Source organism: Chroicocephalus ridibundus, chromosome 4 (assembly GCF_963924245.1).
Source record: "Chroicocephalus ridibundus chromosome 4, bChrRid1.1, whole genome shotgun sequence".
NCBI classification, from domain to species: domain Eukaryota; kingdom Metazoa; phylum Chordata; class Aves; order Charadriiformes; family Laridae; genus Chroicocephalus; species Chroicocephalus ridibundus.
Genome location: NC_086287.1, coordinates 73056715 through 73077148, shown reverse-complemented (window position 1 = coordinate 73077148; position 20434 = coordinate 73056715). Strand labels below are relative to the sequence as shown.

Below are 20434 nucleotides of genomic sequence, written 5' to 3'. Positions count from 1 at the left end.
TTGCTTTAAAGAGAAAGAATTGTTATTTCGTAAATACATCTGTCAAAACTCTGTGTGTTGCTTTTTCTGAAATGTGTTTTCCACATAAAAAAAAAAACAGTTCTTCTGTAAATATTGCAGTTATTTTTTTTTCCAAAATTTCATGAAAACTTGTGTTAGCTGGTAAATCCTCCCGGTGTAAGAATTGTTACTATCAATTCCCTGATTGAAGCCTAAACCAGAGCAAATTTAGCCACAAGGATGGGAGAATACCTCTTAAGAGAACGAGCTACCTGGCAGCAGAGTGTTTTCTTCAGATTTGGGTATTGCGTTTACATTGTTCCCCCTGTGTTTTAGCGGAGAAAGCAGAAACTTGAGCTGCTGTTCTGAAGCTGACTGTTATGAGGGACTGAAACGCAAAATTAGTCTTCGGTGTGAAACTTGTAGCCTTTATATGACTTGTCCTCCTTTGGATGCCTTTCTGTTGGGTATTGGCGGTACCTCTAGTGTCTGTCTTTGCTGTTTGCCAGGCTTTGTTCATGGCAGAAAAAATGGCCTGTTGCTTAGACTGGCAGTCAAACAATCATAAGTCCGTTCAGTCATGGAAACCTATTTAACTGCCCTAATATATTGAATAAAAATTTTCAGCAACTCTGAACGGTGCATTTGGAAGTGAGGTTTGTTAATCAGTGGGAGAAACTGAACAAAAATTCTACTTATTCAGTTGGGTGTAACCAGAATAAATAATCAGAGAATGAATATCACTAATGCTTTATGCTGTTCCCAGACTGTCACGCCATTTGCCACTGACGTGGTTTATGTGAAGTTTGTTGAATAGCAGCTGACTTAAAGAACAAGTCAGCTGTCAAGAGTGAAAAATCTGAAGTTGGATAAATGAAGTTGGTGGGACACCTCAGCTTCGGATGCCGTTGTTTCCGACCACAGCGTGTTGCAGGGTTTGGGGTCCCATTGGATGTGATGGTGCTTGTGGTGGCAGATGGACGAGTTGGTTACTTTGGCCAGATCCCAGCGGTGATTTTAGCCTGCTGAGGCTTGTATTATGCCTTTTCTTTCTTAAATGGTGCTCAAGTCAACTCTTCATCTCTCATCTGTGTTTTCTGTCTTTCAGTATTTCTACATATATTGCTAATCTACATCATCAGTCTTTTCCTTTCCTGAAGGTCACACAGAAAAGGGACTGATCTGACCCTTCCTGCAGCTGACAGATACCGGTTGAACGGGACCCTAAATTTGGAAGGGAGCTGGGAATCTGATACCTTGGTCTGGGAAAAACAGTTTTTTATTCTTCTTGTGTGGTTTTGACAGTATTTACTCATAAACAGACTGAGAAGATGTGTTATGTTACCAGATTGCCACCTCTTAAGTTTGTTCTGCTCGCTCACCTTCTCTTCCACGCTCCCTGGCTTTTAGAGCTTCTCTGCCTTTCCTAAGGGCTGACGAGCAGTGGCTTCCTCCGTGCCTCAGGGTACTTGTAGTTGTTTTTAGTGAGAACTTAAGAATTTTATTTTCTTGCCTTTATCTACTTCTTTTCAGCCTTGCATTATTTGTCTTTACTGACCTCTGCTTGGGGAATTGGGATTCTTTCTGGAGCCCGTCAGCGCTATTTCTGAAGCATTGTTACAGAACAGCACAATATCCGTGAATAAAACCAGAAACTTTTCCACTTTAGAGATTCATTATATTCCATTATGAACTAGTTCCAAAATATTTATTGTTAAGACTGAAGAGTCAGAGGCAGTCGGAATCCAGTGTTTTAGAGGTAATTTTTTTTAAACAGATGTAACTTGTTTTTTCCCCTGCCTTAAAATAGCACGCCCCTTCCCCCACTGTAACTGCGACAATGTGGTTTCAGGTGGTAAATTGATATGGGTTATCATTTCTTGCCACTCTTCAAAGCTGGCACGAAGTCAGGGCCCACCTCAGACAACAGGAATGACAGTCCAGAGCTTCGCGCAAGAGACTCCGAACGCCTCTGAAATGCCGCCGGTGCGATGGGTGTTGGGTTAATCTCTAACTTACTAATTTAGCTTGGTTATTTTAGACTTAACTGTGCGTGTTGGAAGAGTGGGGCGCAGGATAGCTGGGAGGACAGGATTCCTCGCAGACAGGGGTGGTTATTAGAAACAATTGCAGGATGCAGCGAGCCTTTGAATCACACTCATCCCTTGTTCGGCTTGTGCTTCAGCTGGGTTGCTTGGTCTTGGCTGAGCCATGTAATAAAAGGCCAATCCCAGGAATTTCTGCCGCGTGTCAGTGATATTGTTAGTTCACTACCTGAGCAGGGCACGGCTGCTTTACTGGATGTCACGACCTACAAAACAAATGATTTAATGTCTCTGGTTTTAACTCTTTTTAAGTTTGGGCCTCGGTATACCTCAGCGTACCTAGTAAAGCGCGCTCTAAGGAGAGGCCGCTGCATCAGGGCGTTAGTGGCACAGTAAAGACTTCTAGGCTGGTCACCATTAGGTAGCCAACCAATGCTAAACCCGTGTTTTTCACCTCCTTACCCCAGGTTTCAGATGGAGTGAATTTTGCCTGCCTTCTAGGCGAGCTTCACAGGCACTCGGAGGAGCAGCGGCATGGGTTGTTTCACCATCCTGACTTTGGTACCTTTCAATGGGTTAAGAAATAAATAAAGGGAAATGGTACGAGCTTTCTTTTTGTGGGAGAGCCTTGATAAATCTGCTCCGGTAACTGTCAGAACTAGCATTTTTGATTTTTCAGTTTTCTTGGAGAAAGTCTTGCAGCTTTTTGGGTAAAGAAATGCCGCCTTTGTTTAAAGTGTGCTGCCCTGGTCCAGTTATGTCCGTGGACTAATTGCTTTCTCCCTCCTTCTGCCCCACCTTTATTTATTTTGTGTACAGCAATGCCTCCCAAGTGCTGGCTGCTTTCCAGGCATTCAAAGGGAGATGTTCTTTGCTCCTGGCGTTCTTAGAAGTGAAGAATATCAAGTACGGATATATACGAGTTCTGTTGCTGTGTTCTCCTCGGTTCTACCCGTGGAGTTCTTCATTCCTGCACTTGAAAAGCCAGATAGATGCAAGTGCTGCACTTTCAGCATTAGCTACTTGCTGTCAAAGGGCAAGCCTGTTCTTAAGTTTTTCTGCTGGGTTCATGAGGATTTTTGCGGGTTGCTTGCACAAAGTAGCTTTAGACTAGCCAAAAAAACTCTTCTTATGTTGACTTTTTGGCAGGCTCTCTGGGTATCGTGTTTGTTCTGAAGAAACATCTTTTGACTTGAAGGCTTGCTTGTAACATGGGTGGATTCCCCTTCGGGGGACGAACCAGACGCGGCCATCAGTGCACTCCTCTGCTCGTATGACCATATAACACTTAAAACAGCCTCTTTAAGAGATCCCTTTTCTTGAATTTGGGTTAGTCAAATACTGTCACTCCTGTGAAATAACTTTTCGCGTAGCTTTTTTGGGTAATTTCTGCCCAGTGACAATATATAATCCTTCCTGGCTGAGTCAGTGCATCTGAGATCTTTGGTATCTTTAAGAGTTAAATTTTAATTTAGAAGTACAGTCATCATTTTGGCTCTTTTCATCTCTTTTCCAGGGGAAGTCTTTTCTTGGCAGAAGCAAAAAATAATACATCCTTTTTTTTTTTTTTAATTTAAAATATACAAATTTAAATTTTGACATTTTAAAATATCTGCACTGCACAATCCGCCACACAAGTTCTCTTGGGAGCCAAAAGTGAATGCTGCTCCTGTTCAAACGTTGCTGTGCTGGAGTAGCATAAATGCAGATGTTTTACTGCTGAAGTACTTGGGAACTGGGGGAAGGTACCAAAAAAGCTTTGTCTGTTTGAACTTAATCTTACCGTGGTCACGGTGCTGTTAGATGTAGAGGGGGAAAAATGTTGGCAGTCCAGCTGGTGGTGTGCCGTGCAGAGGCGTGTGTGGAGCCGGCATCTTTTGGCGTGGGGGTTTGCTACCGAGGTCCCTCCTTCATCTGCCGTGGCCAAGGAGAGCTGGTGCTTGGATAAAAGAGCTGATGTTGTGGCTGGTGGTAAGCGCGGCTGTTTCACTCTATTCACATTTTAAAAAGCAACCAGTATTGACTGGGCAGGGCTGAGGTGCAGCAGAAGTCTGGAAAAATTTGGTGCTATGGTAACTGCTGAGGCTGCTGGTGAGTGGAAACAAGACTTGTGATTGAATCACTAGCATGTGTCTGCGTTTATTTTTGTCTGTCTGCTGTATTTGGAATTGATCTACTGATGCAGCATTTTTGAAGCTTCTGATCGGGTGTGGGGGGCAGTTCCAAGTACTCAGTGTTCACTGCTGAGAAGATGGTTTTAGGAGGTCACTTTTGCCTGGCTTTAGTTCAGGTACATATCTTACATACGATGGCCAATGGCTTTAAATGAATCACTACCCAGAACCCTAAAACAAGATAGATTTTATTTTTTTTTTTTTGTTTCCCCTGTTTGAAACTGACATTTCTGTGCATCCTCTTCTAAGAGGCTCTTTGAATCCCTCAAAAAGGGGCTCCAGTTAATGGATACCCCATACGGAGTCTGACCACACCCGAAACCTCCGAAAGCAGTGATGTTGCAGGCGGGCAGACTCCGTAGGGATTTATGTTGAATGATATTGAATGTTATAATTTATTCTTTAAAAAAAAACAAAAAAAAAAACCACAAACAAAACCAAACCAAGCAGTAGGTTGTGCTTGATGATGCCCACAAATACTGTTTAACTAGTATTGAATGTGTTGTATACACAAAACCGGTTTGGAGCATTTGGAGTCGAGGAAGCGAGAAGCTGTTCTGCACCAAGCAGTTCAGAAAGCAGCTGATGCTTTTGGTGGTGGTGGAGTTGAAGATGAATTCCCCCCCCCCCTCTAAATTTTCAAGAGAATAGAGCCATTTTTTTAATCTGAGGCTCTGTAGGTCTCAAAGCTCATTTTATCCGTCACTTCTGATATGTTAATCTATAGTAGATGGGAAAAGCAAAGTAGCTAGCATCTTCTAAAACAAGAACCAGCAATCAAGTATGTGACAATTAGAACTTGCGGATATAAGCTGTAGGCTGTGGAGCTGAAATCCAGAATGGCGAGAGAGTCTTCCTTTATTTTAGGTTGTCTGCAAATGCTGTGTACAGTTCTACAGTCATTATGGTCTTATTTTTAAAGTGTGTCTCAAGCTTTAAATGGGAGTGTAAGTTGAAGAGCAAAATTTTGTGAACAGGAAGGCTTGTGGTCATGTTCATTTTTTTTTTTTATTTTTTTTTTTCAGTGACACACTTCCAAGGTGTCGTGTATCTAGATGAAAGTGTAATCTTAAATTTAGAATTTCTGGATTTGTAGTACTTGCTTTTCCTAAAAAATACAGACTTCTAGCCCAGATTTAAAGCTGTGTTGTCTGAAAATGGAAAGATACTATTGTATGCGTTTTTGCCCTAGGTTATGTGCGTGGGGTTTGCTGCAGAACACAAAAGAGGGAGGATGAATCTGCATAGAAAATAATAAAGTTAAGCAGGATAAGCTGGAGACGACCTGTTTTATCCAAGTTCAACAATTGTGTTATTTCTTGTAATTTCCAACAGTTTGCTGGGTATTGCCGCCCTTACGGTGACAGTGCAGTGCAATGACCCAACAAGGGATGGGGACAAAAGGGGAAGCCATCAAGATGCTGCAGCCATGATTCTGATGACGCTGTGTGCCAAGGATGTGTGCAGCAGCGGTGTCCTCTTAGATTCCAGGTGTCTCTGTTAAATTCCAGGTGTGCTAATGTCAACAGCAGCAGAAGTAGAGCCAGAGGAGCAGGCAGGCAGCCTCGGGCAGTGGAGAGGGACGGAGGTGGCCGATGGCCCTGCGCCAGCGGAGCTGTGCTGTGTGATACTGGGACTCGGGAAGCCCACACCGCCACCTGAAGGAGCTGCATCGAGGAGACAAAGTGGCCATGGTTTCACCACGTTTCACCTTCAGCTCAGCCAAAGAGATCAGAACATAGATAGAACAGAAATATTGCCTCTGCCGAGAGGTATGTCATGCTCACTGGAACAAAATGTGGCAGCTTCCAGCAAATCCAGGAGGTCTCGGGCTTGCTAATGAGAGCTGGTGAAGGTGGTGGGGAGTGTTCTGCCAGAGTAATGGGGTGGTCTGCTCCTCGACAGTTTTTTGTTAAGTGTTTCCAGCCCACCAGCGTCAGGACCAAGCACCCTGGTATTATTGCACCAGGCTTAGATGGTGCTGTTATTGTGTGTGCAAACAATTTGGGACCTTGAATCACAGCGCCCCTGAGGCTTGGACAGTTGGCAGAGGTGGCACTTCTCACTGCTCTCTGAAGCAATACAGACCTGGAATGTAGTTCTAGCTGTGGACTATGGTCCCTGACTGCTCGCGCATGAAAAAAGTAAAATCAGTAGCAGAGGGTTCCAGACTCAGTAAGAATAAGAAAATTGAAATGCTAACAAGCACGCTGTCTTACCTGCCCGTGCGCTAAGGAGGTGGCAAGGAAGAGCTAGAGCGCTCCCTGCAGATACAGGGAGAAGTCTTCCGGATTGTGCCCGGAAGGCTGTAAACATAGCCTTAAAATGCAGTTTATTCTTTCTAGAAGTGTGTATGTCGCATGACTGTGTGAGACTAAATTTTTAGATGCCATAAATGACTGCTTCGGAGAGGCTAGTCGGGGAACTCACGAGAAAGGATGTAACTTCTGACTCATGCTCTGAGCAGTGCAGAAGATGTTTGTTTATACGTTGCTCTGCAGCACTGACCGTAAGTACTAACATTTAGCGTTCTCTGAGAAGCACCATAAAAAGACCCCCAAACCCTACCGTTTCAGTGTTCATCAAAAAAACCCCACCACCCAACCACAAAAAAGCCAGAAAACAAACCTGTATAAATTGAAGAAGCTCATTTAAGAAGAGTTAATAAAAAGATGCAATCGGAGAGGTAAAATGCTTTCAGATGGCATGGAGACTGTTTAAGGAGACATCGTATTGGAGGACTTGGAGATACTCAAAATGACCTGACAGTTGTCATAATTACATATGAGGGTGAGAGAGGATAGTGATACACCCTCCGAAAGCTGGAATTCTATTAGATGAGAAAAATGGAAAGAGCAAACTTTAAAAAAACCAATAATGTTGGCCAAATGACTTGAGGGACATCTGGCTCAAGGTCTGAAACATTAAAGGAGTATTTTGCCCTCCCAAAACATCAGGGAAGGAAGCAAGCTGGAGAGTCTGTAAAACCAAGAGATGATTCAGGAGAACTTTTTATGAAGGGCTCTGAAAAAGCAGGAATGTTTAGAAGCTCCCAAATGCCAGTGTTTGCTGTTGAAGGGTTATCTGGCTCAGGTTGAAGAGTTTATACAATAGCAGCGGCATTTGTCAATAAAACACATGCAAATCTCCGTTTTTAAACGATTATCTGATTCCTGTTGAAGGGTTAATACAACAACAGTGTTATTTATCCATAAAACACAGGAACAAATCATTAGGGGTTATCTGGGTTTCATTCAAGAGGTCTAAAGAATGAAATAGCTGAGCCATTAACTGTGGAGTGTGATGTTTAAAAAGTCTTGATTTCAGAGGAGAGAAGAGATACGTGTGCCTGTGTTTTGTTTTGTTTTGTTTTTTTTTTAAAGGGATCCAAAGGAGTTAAATCAAGTAGTGCTTTCTCTTAAAGCGTCTTCCATCCTTGACATCTCTACATCAGAGCAGAACCTTCCTTGTTGCTTTTCTTCGAGTGGGCACTAGGTTCAGGAACCCTTCAGCCAAAGAGCTAAAGGGCTCGTGGGGAGGTGCCAGGCAGCAGCTGTCATGGCATGTTTTGTTTGTGAGTTCAGGGTTGTTCTGCAGATCAGGAACCAGTCCTTCCTGGGCAATCCATTCTCCTTGATGACTGGGAAGAAAGCTGGACTCAGCTGGTATGATCAGTCAGGACTTAGCTTGCGGCATATTTGTGTGCCTCAGGAAGTTCTGTCTCTTCTCGACTTAGTAGATATCCTGCTTCGTGCGCTTCTAGCCAAGAGCATGCTGCCTGTCAGCAAAACTGTCCTGAGTCAAGATGTTGTTGAATAATTTAGGTTGGAAAGGGTGTCTGTAGTTCATCCAGTTCAGCTCCCTGCTCAAAGCTGGGCAAGCTCCAGAAGTTAGATCAGGTTCTTCAGGACGATGTGCAGTCAAGTTTTTGACTGTCTCTAAGGGTGGAGATTTGGTAACTTTTCTCGGCCCTTCTTCCAGTATTCGATCACACTTGTGGTTAAAATCTTTTCAGTAATATCTAATTGAAGTTTTCTTTATTACAACTTTGATCACCCCTTCGCCTGTTGTTCTTAAGACCACAGAAGGGCATTGCCCTCAGCCTCTCCCCATCCATCGCGTGGCTTGAGCCCCCTGACTGTTTTGGTGGACGCTGCTGCACTCTCTCCAGTTGTAACTCCTCCTTGTGCTGGAGAGCCCTGGACTGACTACGGTACTCACGGGGCTGAGCAGACGGGAGCGGGTCCCTTCCCTTGACCCACCGCCTGCGTTCGTGCTAGTACAGCCCAGGGTGGGGTTGGTGGCAGCAGTTCTCTTTACACTTAATTATCTTGGTCTTTCCGCCTTCCACCTTTCTTTCTCCTCGTCTTTTCCTTGGCTTTCCTGAGTCTCCTTTTCAGGTCACAGGTATTTGTTCTGAGCCAGCAATACAATGTTTTTACCTCACCTCTATGTTCCTGGAAGCATTTTTCTTATCCTTGATCTTTTGTCATTTAAACCACTTACTAGTCCATGAGGTGACTTTCTTTTTGTACCAAGACAGTTTCTTTACGATCTCCTGGGGAAGGACCTCACCACTGCTGGAACAGAGATGTTTTGATAATTTGACTATGGTGCCATGTCCTTTTCATGGCAGTTGGTGGTGTGGAGGAGTTCTTGGGTGGGGTGTTTTGCAGGCCATGGGTTTTTTTGTCATAATAGGGAAGTGGAGACCAGCAATCAATCTCTGTTCTTAAAAAAACTCAACTCTTTAGTGACACACAAGGTCAGAATAGTGACTAGCTGCCGTTGTCTTAGCTGATAACTGCCATGGTGCTGTCCTCCTCTCTGCTCAGGGGTGTTTCGAAGGAGTTCCTGGGACAAAGAGAAACAACAGCGTCCCCTCTGGACTCTGTGGAACAAAGGTGCTAGCAGTTAGGGCATCTCTTCTCAGGTGAAACTTTTTTTCCTATCTGTTGGTTACTGAGGAGTAGATAGTTTAAAGGATAGATTCTTTCATCCTTATAGTCCTCTACAAGTTTAAGCTTTGGGATGAATGCCTGGAAGTCTCGCCTTGTCTCTGCCCAGTTCATGTATCTTTTGAAGCGATGCTGGTCTTTACCGTTGAGCTTTCTACATCAGGACAGACTACAGAGGGCTTAATTTTGTATGGATCCTCCCCACTCCACTCTTTTGGTACACCTTGCCTGGCTACTCTACGGCGTGTGGCAGCAGAAACCTTTGGGATGTCTTTTGTTGGGCTGTATCTTGGCAGCCTCTGATCCCTCCTCGGAGGAGTGCGTGCCCAGGCAGGTGCCAGCTCACCTTTGGCTGACGGTTCCCTCGGCGCAGGTGAAACAAGCCCTGTTTGTGCTGGAGGAGCTGGTTACCCCGTGGAAGGGAAGGGCAGGGGGTGCCCCTGGGCTCCCTCCATCGTGACCAAGCGAGATGAGGATTATCTCCAGGGTGGGGCCAGTCAGATTTTAAAGTTTAGGGCTACCATCTGCAGGAAGTACTCGCTTCAGCTGTGTCCTGCGACTTGGAGCAGGGCAAAATACACTCAGGACGCGTGTTTGTGTTCCTGCATGCTCGGTGTCCATGCTGTATTGCACTGGGGCATCCACTGCCCTGCCTCAATGAGCAGAGTGCCTGGAGCTCTTATTTTTGTAGACAGGCTGCAGGCTTTTAGCGTTTCTGCAGAGAATACCAGATTTGCTACGTAATAACATATATCCTAGATATTTTGGAAACCCTCACAAATCTCTTTTTATCCTTCTAGATGAGAAGTAGGAAATCTAGCCAAATGTCCTGGAATCTGTCCTGTGTGACTGTGGTGTTTCCGAGATAAATTTGTTTGCCCTAAATGCCATCAGGAGGTTCAAATCTTCTGCTCCTGAACTGGCTGCTGCCAAAGCCTCTTTGGGGTATTTTTCTTAGTTCAGCAATCTTCTTACTGTTTCCTTTATCAAACACTTATGCTTTCCTGGTGCTTGTGTAATTACATAGTTTATACACGGTGAGAGCTGAAGGACCTGGACTGGCTTTCCTTGGTTGTAGCTGGCTGTTACGTTGGCGTAGTCAGTGTTCACCTCAAGAAACTATGAAATTGAGGAGCCCTAGTCTTGCAGCAGGAAAACACTGAGCTGGGTGAGGGAAAGGTACAAGTCATAGAACCATAGAATGGTTTGCATTGGAAGGGACCTTAAAGCCCACCCAGTGCCACCCCCTGCCCTGGGCAAGGACACCTCCCACCAGACCAGGTTGCTCCAAGCCCCGTCCAGCCTGGCCTTGAACCCCTCCAGGGATGGGGCAGCCACAGCTTCTGTGGGCAACCTGGGCCAGGGGCTCACCACCCTCACAGCAAAGAATCTCTCCCTAATATCTAGTCTAAATATACGCTTTTTCCGTTTAAAACCTAGCACTAGGTTGTCCATATCATGATCGTGTATCATTTTCCTTTGAGAATAACCCTCAGAGGCCAGGGGCCAGCTAAGGGGAAAAGGCGGCCCATATGATGGTTAGCACTTCAGTGGTCGGGTATATAGATAACTGGTTTGTGACTCTGGGGAGAATGACATCAGGACTTGGCTGGCAGACACAAAGTACACAGCTGTGCCAAGGCATCTCAATGTTGTACCAGTTGCTGTGCGTGAAGCAATGGTTGTGGTCCCTGTTGTACTGAATCACAGAACGGTGGGGTTGGAAGGGACCTCTGGAGATCATCCCGTCCAACCCCCCTGCCAGAGCAGGATCACCCACAGCAGGTGGCACAGGAACGCATCCAGGCGGGGTTGGAATGTCTCCAGAGACGGAGACTCCACCACCTCTCTGGGCAGCCTGTGCCAGGGCTCTGCCACCCTCACAGGAAAGAAGTTCCTCCTCGTGTTTAGGTGGAACTTCCTATGGTCAAGTTTGGGCCTGTTACCCCTTGTCCTGTCGCGGGGCACCACTGAAAAGAGCCTGGCCCCATCCTCCTGACACCCACCCTTTAAGTGTTTATAAGCGTAAGGTGTAGGGAAGAGCAGAAAAGGTTCTGTATGTAAAACATTTTACTATTACATGGGGAATTGAAAACCAGGACCCCTGCTGTAGCAGTCTCCAAAATGCTTTTCCCCACCAGTACCGGAAGAGAGGTGAGGAGGGACAGTTCTGGAGTGTCAGTGAGGGGCTGGTCTGAGGAGGAGAGGTTTGGATCCTTTGGAAGCTGGAGCACTTCTGAAATAGAGCGTGATGTTTAAAGGGACTGACTCAATTTAAAGCACTGTAAAAACTGGGTTTCAAGTGTTTAAACTCTGGAAGGTCGTGCTACCGAGAGGGGAAGTGTTCAAGACAGACAACGTTGGCCATGTTTGTGAAGATGTGGTGCTACTAGTTGAAGAGATCATAGACTAAAACCTGATTAATATATATTGTAGATCTCTATGGACTTAAATGCCTGTGTAAAGAGGAAAAAACCCAGTTATTACCATTCCCATCCTGTTTGATTGGGATGGTGATGATGACTGAAACACAAAAATGAAGTGCAGGAAATGGTTGCTGCAGGAGACTTAACCCACGTAGCTTGAAGAAATGTAACTTTGGGGTCAAATTCTGAAATAATATTTTTAGACATGGTTAATGTATACCTTTACACGAACAGGAGCCCAACAGTAAGTGTTAATTTCAAAGTGCAGTAACCTAAAAATATGGAAGCTTGTTAAAAACAAACTAAGTAGGGCAGCTGTTTCTGTGGTTCCAGGGGGTATTAAGAGACTCGCAAACCACGCAAATTAACTAAAATGGAACAAACAAAGCGGGTACGTGCATCAATATTGCACTGAGGAAGACGAGCCTTTGTGAAGGCTGGCCGTGCCCTGTTGAATGCAGAAGTAGGTAAAGATCAATCTGCCTGGATTTGCAAAAGCCACGTGGCGAGGTCCAGTCTCAAAAATTCATGAGGAGGGTGGAGGAGCTGTGGGATAAAATGAAGGACCTCGTGTGGTTGAATGGTCGGTTAGGCGATTAGCTGACGGGTGGGAAGCGGGGCAGAGAAATGAGTGGCCCGTGTGTGCGTGTGCCGTGCCTCCTCTCCTCCCTGCAGCTGAGGATGCTCACCCGTGGGTTCTGCGGGGACGTGTATCCCACCTCTGATGGTCACTACCTTAATGAATGACCTGGAAGTGAAATGAATAGTAAGGTGATTTTTCTTGCTGATGATATAAAGCTAACTAGAGTTATAAAATCAAGGGCTGACTATGCATGATAAAATGAGAGATGCAGTTCAGGCTGGCTGGCTGGAAAATGATTCTCGTGCGGGGAGGATGAACAATCCAAACTTGACACAAAAAATGGTCCCTCAGCTGCCTCTTACAGTGCAGGGACAAATTCTTTGTGTTCCGGTTCCATGGAAAAAAATCAGCTCGGTTCTCATCTGCAGTCAAAAAATAAATGGAATAATTGAGACCAGGAGGGGGTGGAATAGAAACCAAACCAGAGGACATCATTATACTGTTGTCCGTAATAATCACCATGTGTTTGTGTTGTGAATGATGCGCGTGGTTCTGGTTTCCCCCTGCTCTCACAGAAGATGGAGGACTGGCAGTGTAGCAAGAGTGTTAAGAGGTAGAGATTACCTTCCATCCCAGGAACAACGGAGCAGACAGTGAGTAGTCAGCCTTGCGAAGAGACCGCTGGGGAGTGGCGTACAAATGAGGACTTGAAAGTCCTTGTGAAAGTTAATCCTGTTCCTCTCTTCCAATTCTGAAAATGCAAGTATGGAGCGAAACTAGCTGGAACAGCAATGGAATGGTGGGGCTGCGGGATGTTGCTGTTTCAAAGAGCTTACGAAGGTTCAGAATGCGATGTCAGATTAATGGAGGAAAATCTGTCGGGCTATGAAATACAGAACGACCAGCTTTTCCTTAGGAAAGTCTATAAAATATGTGTTGGACAATGGAAGAATGTTCTTGGAAAGTAAAACCGTTTGCTCTGTCCCATGCATCCGCTACCAGCTATTCTTGGAGACAATATATTAGGCTGGATCGACATTTGTTCTCATATACTGCATCTCCCTTATGTATTTTTTTTTTAACTTTCTTGTTAATCACCTATATACATATTTTTTTCTGATTTATGTTGGGGCGGGGGGGGAAAGCACAACAAAACAAATGCAGAAATTTAGTCGCTGATTATTTTCCAGTCCTTTTCCTACCAAGTAAGAGCTAAAGAGTAACCGTAGTTGTATACCAGAAAGCTGTTGGTCACGAAAGCAGACTGACATTTTATCTTGGATTCAAGAGAAGTGTAAAAAAAAAAAAAAAAAAGTAATGGGATGTCTTCAGTGATTTCAACATCCTTACCTTAAATGATTTGTGGCTTGTTTTCCACCCTCCTTCCCCCCGTATTTCTGCTGCAGGAAATCTCTTGGATTAGCCGTTCTGTGCTTGACTGATACTGTGTTTGGTTTTTCTTTTGAAGGTACATGGGAATAGGACTTTCTGCTCAAGGGGTCAACATGAACAGGCTTCCTGGTAAGTCGCTGTTAAGACGCGGTTTGGCTTATCAAACCTGTGGTAAAGTCTGTGTTAAACGTTCATTTGAAATAAAGATTTTTAACTCGTATATATGAATTAGTGACATGTGTGTTTCCATTAATAAAATGTCATGACTGGAAGTGTCTTACATCTGGAAGTTTCAAACTATCGAGTGTTACCCTAAACGGAGTTACTGGTGGTGTTAAAGTAGCCACGATGATTTTAGCAGATAATAGAAATTAATATTAAACTAATGAGTAATGGGTAAGATGATGAACTTTCAGACATGCAAAGCTCTTCTTTGCCTCTGAAAAACGAGCAGCAAAATAATTTGACATTTAATCTGTATATCCCACTTGACAAATTTACATGAAAATCTGGAAATGACAGGAAAATTGGCCTGTCACATTGTCTCTCCTCTCTTCTTTCCCTCTTCCCACTGAAAAATTGGAAAAATGGGATAGAGTGGTATTTCCAGTTAATATTGTTGCTTACTTTGTTTGAAATGTTTGTTTTTAGGTTGTCCTCTAAGTTGGTGAAGTAGCTTCTTTTTCAAAAGAAATAATCGGCAATCTTTTTTTATAATTTTTAGTTAATACGTTGGATGTTGTTAACTTCGAGATTTGGATCAACAGTGACTCCTGTAGCAGGAATTCTTTAAGCTGGGTTTGAAACTAGAAGTTTTCTGTGTTTGGTAGAAAGCAAATGTTCTTCAGGTCCCAGCATGAATGACGGCTGGGACCCAGTTGTGGTGGGCTTTTTTGTTTTTTGGGTTTTTGGTTTGTGGTTTGGTTTTTTTTTCAGTCTTGAGAGTGGTTTGCTTCTGGTGGAGTTGTTTTAAAGCTGCAATGTGTGTTCAGCCCTTATTACGCATCTTGGTATCTGCACAGGACAATGTTTTGTGCCTGTCTTAACAAAAGGACGAGCTTCCGTAGGGGTTGCGCTAAGGCCCTCGTGAATTCGCTTCTCGGTGAGGATTTTGCTTTCATCTTTGTGGTAGCTTGCATATTCAGGGAGCGGAATGTGCTGGTTTTTTACTTACAACCTCCAGTTGAAAATGTTGCAGCGCTGGAACAAAATCCCAGACTATTCCATTAGCAAAATATCCAATTCCGTAGCTCTGTTATAAATTTCTGAAATGGATATTTCTGTAGCTGTTTCTGAAATTCCGCTGAGACTGCAGATGGAGTCTCAGCAAGGAGATGAAAAGGAGACGGAGACAGCCGGGATCCTTGGATGATTTCAGGGAACAGATAACTTCCTGATGCCCGTTCTTTTAATTGTAAACCTGCGGCTGAATTTTGCAACGGAACACCTGCCTTCTCTTGTTACTGAAGAGAAGCATGGAGATCTTGGAATGCATGAGGGGAGCATTTGGGACCTTTCGTGTTGGATAAAGAAGAAATTTGGAATTGTAGGCTAATTGCATTAGTTAATTAGTTCGATTAAAATTTCACCAGTGAAACAATAAGCGTTGTTTTAGTGACAGATGTCAGTGCAGCGTGCGGGCCGTTCATAAATCACAACCATGGTTAACAGTTGCAGGGAGGCTTTGCTTTTCCAGGTGCCACTTTGATCATGTTTGATGGACCTTGGGAGTCTTCTTTTGGCCACTGGCAGAGACAAGTCCTGAGACCTGTTGGTCTGACTGGGGCAAAACCTTCCTTGCATGAGTTTTTCTCTGGTAACTTCAGACCTGCCCAGGGAGCTTGTGGAACCTCTGACTCTGGAGATACTTAGGACTCGGCAGGACATGGCCTTGACCAACCTGGTCTAATTAGACCGCCTTTGAGCAGGCGTTGGACTCAGTTTTCAGACTCCTCCTCTCTCTCTGCACTCCCTCTCCCCTCAATCCTCCTGCCCGAGTGGGTTGTGTGCATGCTCAAGGTGAAGCATGAGTCTAGTCCCATCATCCCTTCCCAGGATTGAAGTGCTCGGCTGCTTGGAAGAGGAGTTATTTGGCTATTAAGGGAGCATGTTCTGTTCAAGAAATGACTCTCCAGCTTGTGCAGTGGAAAGATGGGTGGGATTGTCTTGTAAATTTGGCCTGTAGACTTGCTGGTTGGATTATGTTTAACCTAGGATTCTCCTGGGATTATAACACAGATATAGAGATAGATATGTATATATAAAACACTGTTGAATACTAACCTGAGATGATGTGTACTGAATGCCATAGCTGTGCTGTCCTGAAATTGAACAGCCAACATAATTTATTATTTTTTCCCCCCTTTAGAGACAAAAATTAGCCAAGCCACTTCTGATGATAGCTTTAAAGCCCAAGAGCTACATGGGAAGTGTTTTGTGGCCAGTTTGACTCAAAGCGCCTATTATTTCTAAAGTGTATGTGGCGAATGGGGAATTCTTTTCTCCGAGTGAAATAAAACATAAAGTGAACTTGAGACTTCAGATAGTGCTTATTTAGCAATGAGTTGTACAAATTTGATCCTATGAACCTGTTGTTTGTTTGATCACATGCGGATTACGCTGCCAAGAGTGATTCTGCGGGCATTGTTAGGTCAATCTCCCATCATCTGTGTAAAATGACCTGCATGGCTCTGTATTACAGCTCGATAATTATCTTCCTGGCTTTTGGAGAACGAGTCTGATGTGGGTTTTTTTTTTTTATAGTATATTGCTATATTTCTCACTGAAGTGAGAAACATGTATCAGGCTTAACTGTTACGGGGTCCTTCGCAGCACAGAGTAAGCGAGAGCTCACAAAGTGACAGACTTTGGAGTCTTGACTTGGCTTCACGTCAAAGTGTAATTTTAACTTTTTGTGACCTGAAAGCCTGCCAGGTTTGTCTCCTCAGACCCTTTCTGAGTCACTTCTGCTTTAACAGATCAGTTTTCACTTGGTGTGCTGGCAGGGCAGTATGTGACCCACTGCAAGTAGTGGTTCAGGAGCCCAAAGCCTGGTGCGGGAGCCAAAGTTGGTCCTTTTTTTTTTTTGTTCCCACTTTCAGTGGGGATCCTTGGCACCCTGTCAGCCCTCATTCAAAGAACAATCTTGCTGCTGGGTTCTGTCTCAGACTCCTTTTCCCCCCCTTCCCCAAGAACAAACGCTTTGGCCATATCCAGTTCCAAGTCAGGGCATTTGTGCTTTGTGCCAAATTTATTTTGGCTTCAGCCCAGCTCCGTGTTGGTGGGGGTGGTGCTGAGCCTTCTCAGAAGGTTGGAAGCGTGGTTGGAGCAACCTGAGCATTTATTTAAGCTACCCCCTCCCTGCCTTGTGAACAGGGACTGCTTTTAAAAGGCGAGTGACCTGTCCCTGCACGACTCAAGGTTTCTGTGGGCTCTGCTTTGAAACTCAATCAGCAGGTCTGAAATTATTGTGGGCTTTTCATTTGAAGTGCCAGCATTTGTGACCCTGACATGTCTTGATGATTTTTTTTTTATATTATTATTTTTTGAGCTTTTAAAAGACATTAGCCACGCTTACCAATAAATGTGCTGCTTTAAACTAGTCGCTTTTATTGAAATGTCTGCTCGCTTCTTGCCCCAGATGCAACTTTTTTTTTCACGTGTGCTCAGCATTTTGGTATCTGAGGATGAGATTACATGTTACAGCTGAACTGATCTAACTCACTGTCATCAAAGGAGAGAAACCTGAGCCTTCCTCTCCCCTGCACAGTCCCTCTTCTTCCCTTGTGCAAGCCCCTGGCTCTGGCACTTGTTGCCTGCGTGGCCAGCCCGGCTCTCAGGCCTGGCAGGAGCCTGCTGCTCTTCTGCTGTCTTGGGGTGGTAGCAGGCTGGTTCCTTCAGAGCTCGTGGAGCAATGCCTCCTACCTTTGCATCCTGAATGTAACATCTCAAATGTCCTTTTTAAAATTTTTTGATTTATTTTATTGTTTAGCCCTCGATCCAATAAGTTTCTCTGAGCCCGTCTGAAAATGCGTTGGTTGTTTGCTAGAGGTCTCACCTAACCTTCGTAAAATGGAGAAGATAGGAGTTCCTGTCGTTAATATGGATGAGATGTGCATGCTGGAGATGATTCTCCTCTGCGTTGGTTCAGGTCCTTCATGCTGTTGAGAGATAATGTTTGATTTGTTCTAGCTCTCTGGGGGTAACCTGGCAGGAACGTACAGCCAGGCAGAGAGGGAAGGAGGGATGATTCTCTACGGTAGCAGCAAGGTCTTAATTCAGCGTAAAACCTTGTGAAACCATACCCTTAGGCATACCCTGCTTCAGTTTCTGAAACACCGTAGATAGGATCTGACCAATCACTTTTAGAGACTTTAAACACCCTCTGGTTAATAACTGACCTGCCCTGCTGTGCAGCATTGCGTGTGTTGAAGGGGAGTGCCAACACTCACCGGTGTTTTGGTTTATGAAACTTTGATTATTTTTTCACCTTACTTTTCAAATGAAAAGATACTGCTTGGCTTATTCACCACCTGCCTGCTTCAAACTCCCTATTAAAAGAAGAAGATTTCAAATTCAGGAATGTTTTATAGACTTGAATTAAGTCTATTGAGTGTGGCCAGATGAACCAGTGGAATTTGGTGTACAGAAACCTGCTCCGTATTGGGGTTTGGCTTCTGGGACTGTGATCCCTTAAGCCAAGTCAGCAAAACCAGAAGCAGTTTATCCATCTGTCCTGTGTCTTTGTTCGGCAAAGGGTCCTTGTGAGTGATCTCTTTCTGTAGACATGTAGATAAAAATGAGCACAGGGAATTAAGACTTCGCCGTGCTGCCCTCCCCTGTGAAAGCCATCCGTCCTCCGTAAGCCACCAACATGATGATCGGGCTTTCTGTTTTAGCTTTGTTTGGAGATTCCTTCCTTTCCTTTGCATTCTCCTCTTGCCGATAGGTTTCTGTTGACATTTATAGATGGGACTTGACTACTTCTCAGCCTATCTTGCATGTTATCAGAGGAGATGCAAGCAGGGGAGCAAGGCTCTTGAGGAGTCTGTCTTCCCGTTCCTTCCTTTGAGAGGAAAAAGAGACTGGTTTCTCCCCTAGGACTCCTCTCTCTCCTAGGATGGCTCACAAGGGTTTTTCAGGCAGGTGTGCTCTCTTCCAGGGCAACCAGAGAAGAGAGGCTGGGTAGATGTTTTACTGTAGGAATCAGTGAGACACGAAAGGACCTGGATTGTTCAGCCTCGAGAAGAAGAGGCTGAGAAGGGATCTAGTAGCAGCCTTTCATTATCTAAAGGAGCTCATGGAGAACATGGACCCAGGCTCTTCTCAGAGGTGCACGGTACGGTGAAGAGACACAACGGGCACTAGTTGCAACAAATACAATTCTCATGGGAAATAAGATATAATTCCCCATCAGAGCTGGGGACAGATTACTGGAGAGGCTCCACCCTCAGAGATTTTCAAACCTCAATTGGACAAGGCTCTCGGCAACCTGATCTAACTCTTAAGTTAACCCTGCTGTGAGCGGGGAAGTTTGGTTAGAGACCTCTGGATGTTCCTTCTAGCTGGTTTTGGTTTGGGGTTTGGTTTTTTTTCTGTGACTGCCAGGGGATCTTTCTACTTCAAGTGTGTTTGAAGAACTTCATTTCCATGTATCAGCTTCTGCTTTCGGTGTCACTTTCTGTGACTCCAATGACAAACGAAGGACCTGTGCTAAAGGACATAGTCCCAGTGGTAAATATAACAATTATAGAAGATGTGACCTCACCAAATCTCTGATCTGAAGCTAATTCAATTACGCATCAGTCCTGCCTGACAGGTGTGTGTCTAAACCAGCCTTTCATTATCTTTCTGGCAGCTTCTTCCAACACTGTCCTTGTGTTGGAAACTTTTCCTGATGATGAAGCTGAATATCCCATGTAGTCAGTATCTAAGTCCATTACTCTTGAATCATGTGGAAGTGGAGAATAATTAATTTCTTTCCTCTTTGTAGCTGTGTACATGAGGACCTCTGTCGCTGCTTTGTGGTCTTCTCTCTAGACCAAACATCTCTGGCTCTTTACCCTGTCCCTGTTTGTCATGTTTTCTTCATTTGTGAAGTCAACTCTTGTTGACCTTTTCTGAACTCTATCCACTGGATGCATCACAAGCCACCGGTGTCTTACTCCCTATAGTAAAAGAAAACATTAAAATTCACAGCAAGTGCAGGAAGCGGCTCTTATCCCATGCTGCAAACAAGGGCAAAGGAAAACCCTTGCCAGGCTTTCACAACTCCTACGGCTTTCGCAGAAAGGAGAGGGGAGAAGCAGACGGTTAACTGGGAAAAGAAGGGCCTTCCCCCGTGGCTTCTAGAGCAACCAGCAAAAGCCCTGAAGGACAGAATTAAATACACGAACAGTATCTGGCAAACAAATAGTGATGCAGGCTGCTTTCAGATCCTCCTGGCTAAATCAGCATTTTGGACACCCAGCTTGGTTTTTCTATATTTAGAAGTAATTTTTGTTAAGTTTGTTTAACTATTTATGGAGCTGATCAAGCTCTGCCTTAAAATACTTTATGATATTTGTCCTGCTCCAAAGCTCTTCTAAAACTGTCCTGAAAATAGTTGCCCAAAGCGGCACATGGGATTTCCATACGGTATCTAAGTAAAGTCTTGTACAATGATACTCACACTTCCTTGTCTCTTTAGTAAATACACCTCAGATGTACCTTTTCTTCTGCTCTATTAGCTGTGTTGAGGAAATAGAACAAACCAAAGTTTTGCTCTTAGTTTAAATGGAATTTTAATTCTGTAGTCTATCCTTATTGCAACTTGTTGACATATTAGGAAGGCAGATGGGTGAAAAAAGGACGAGAA

At 44.3% G+C, this 20434-nt stretch overlaps 1 protein-coding gene across 2 annotated transcripts in view; it reads left to right on the top strand.

The window, feature by feature from the left end:
- The window catches only part of RANBP10 (RAN binding protein 10), a 90538-nt gene that overhangs the window by 9007 nt on the left and 61097 nt on the right, over window positions 1–20434 (top strand). For both annotated transcript variants that reach the window (XM_063334023.1, XM_063334022.1), the window contains exon 3: window positions 13655–13707. In XM_063334023.1, coding sequence (XP_063190093.1) covers window positions 13655–13707 — 53 coding nt within the window. The remainder of the gene's footprint in view (window positions 1–13654; window positions 13708–20434) is intronic.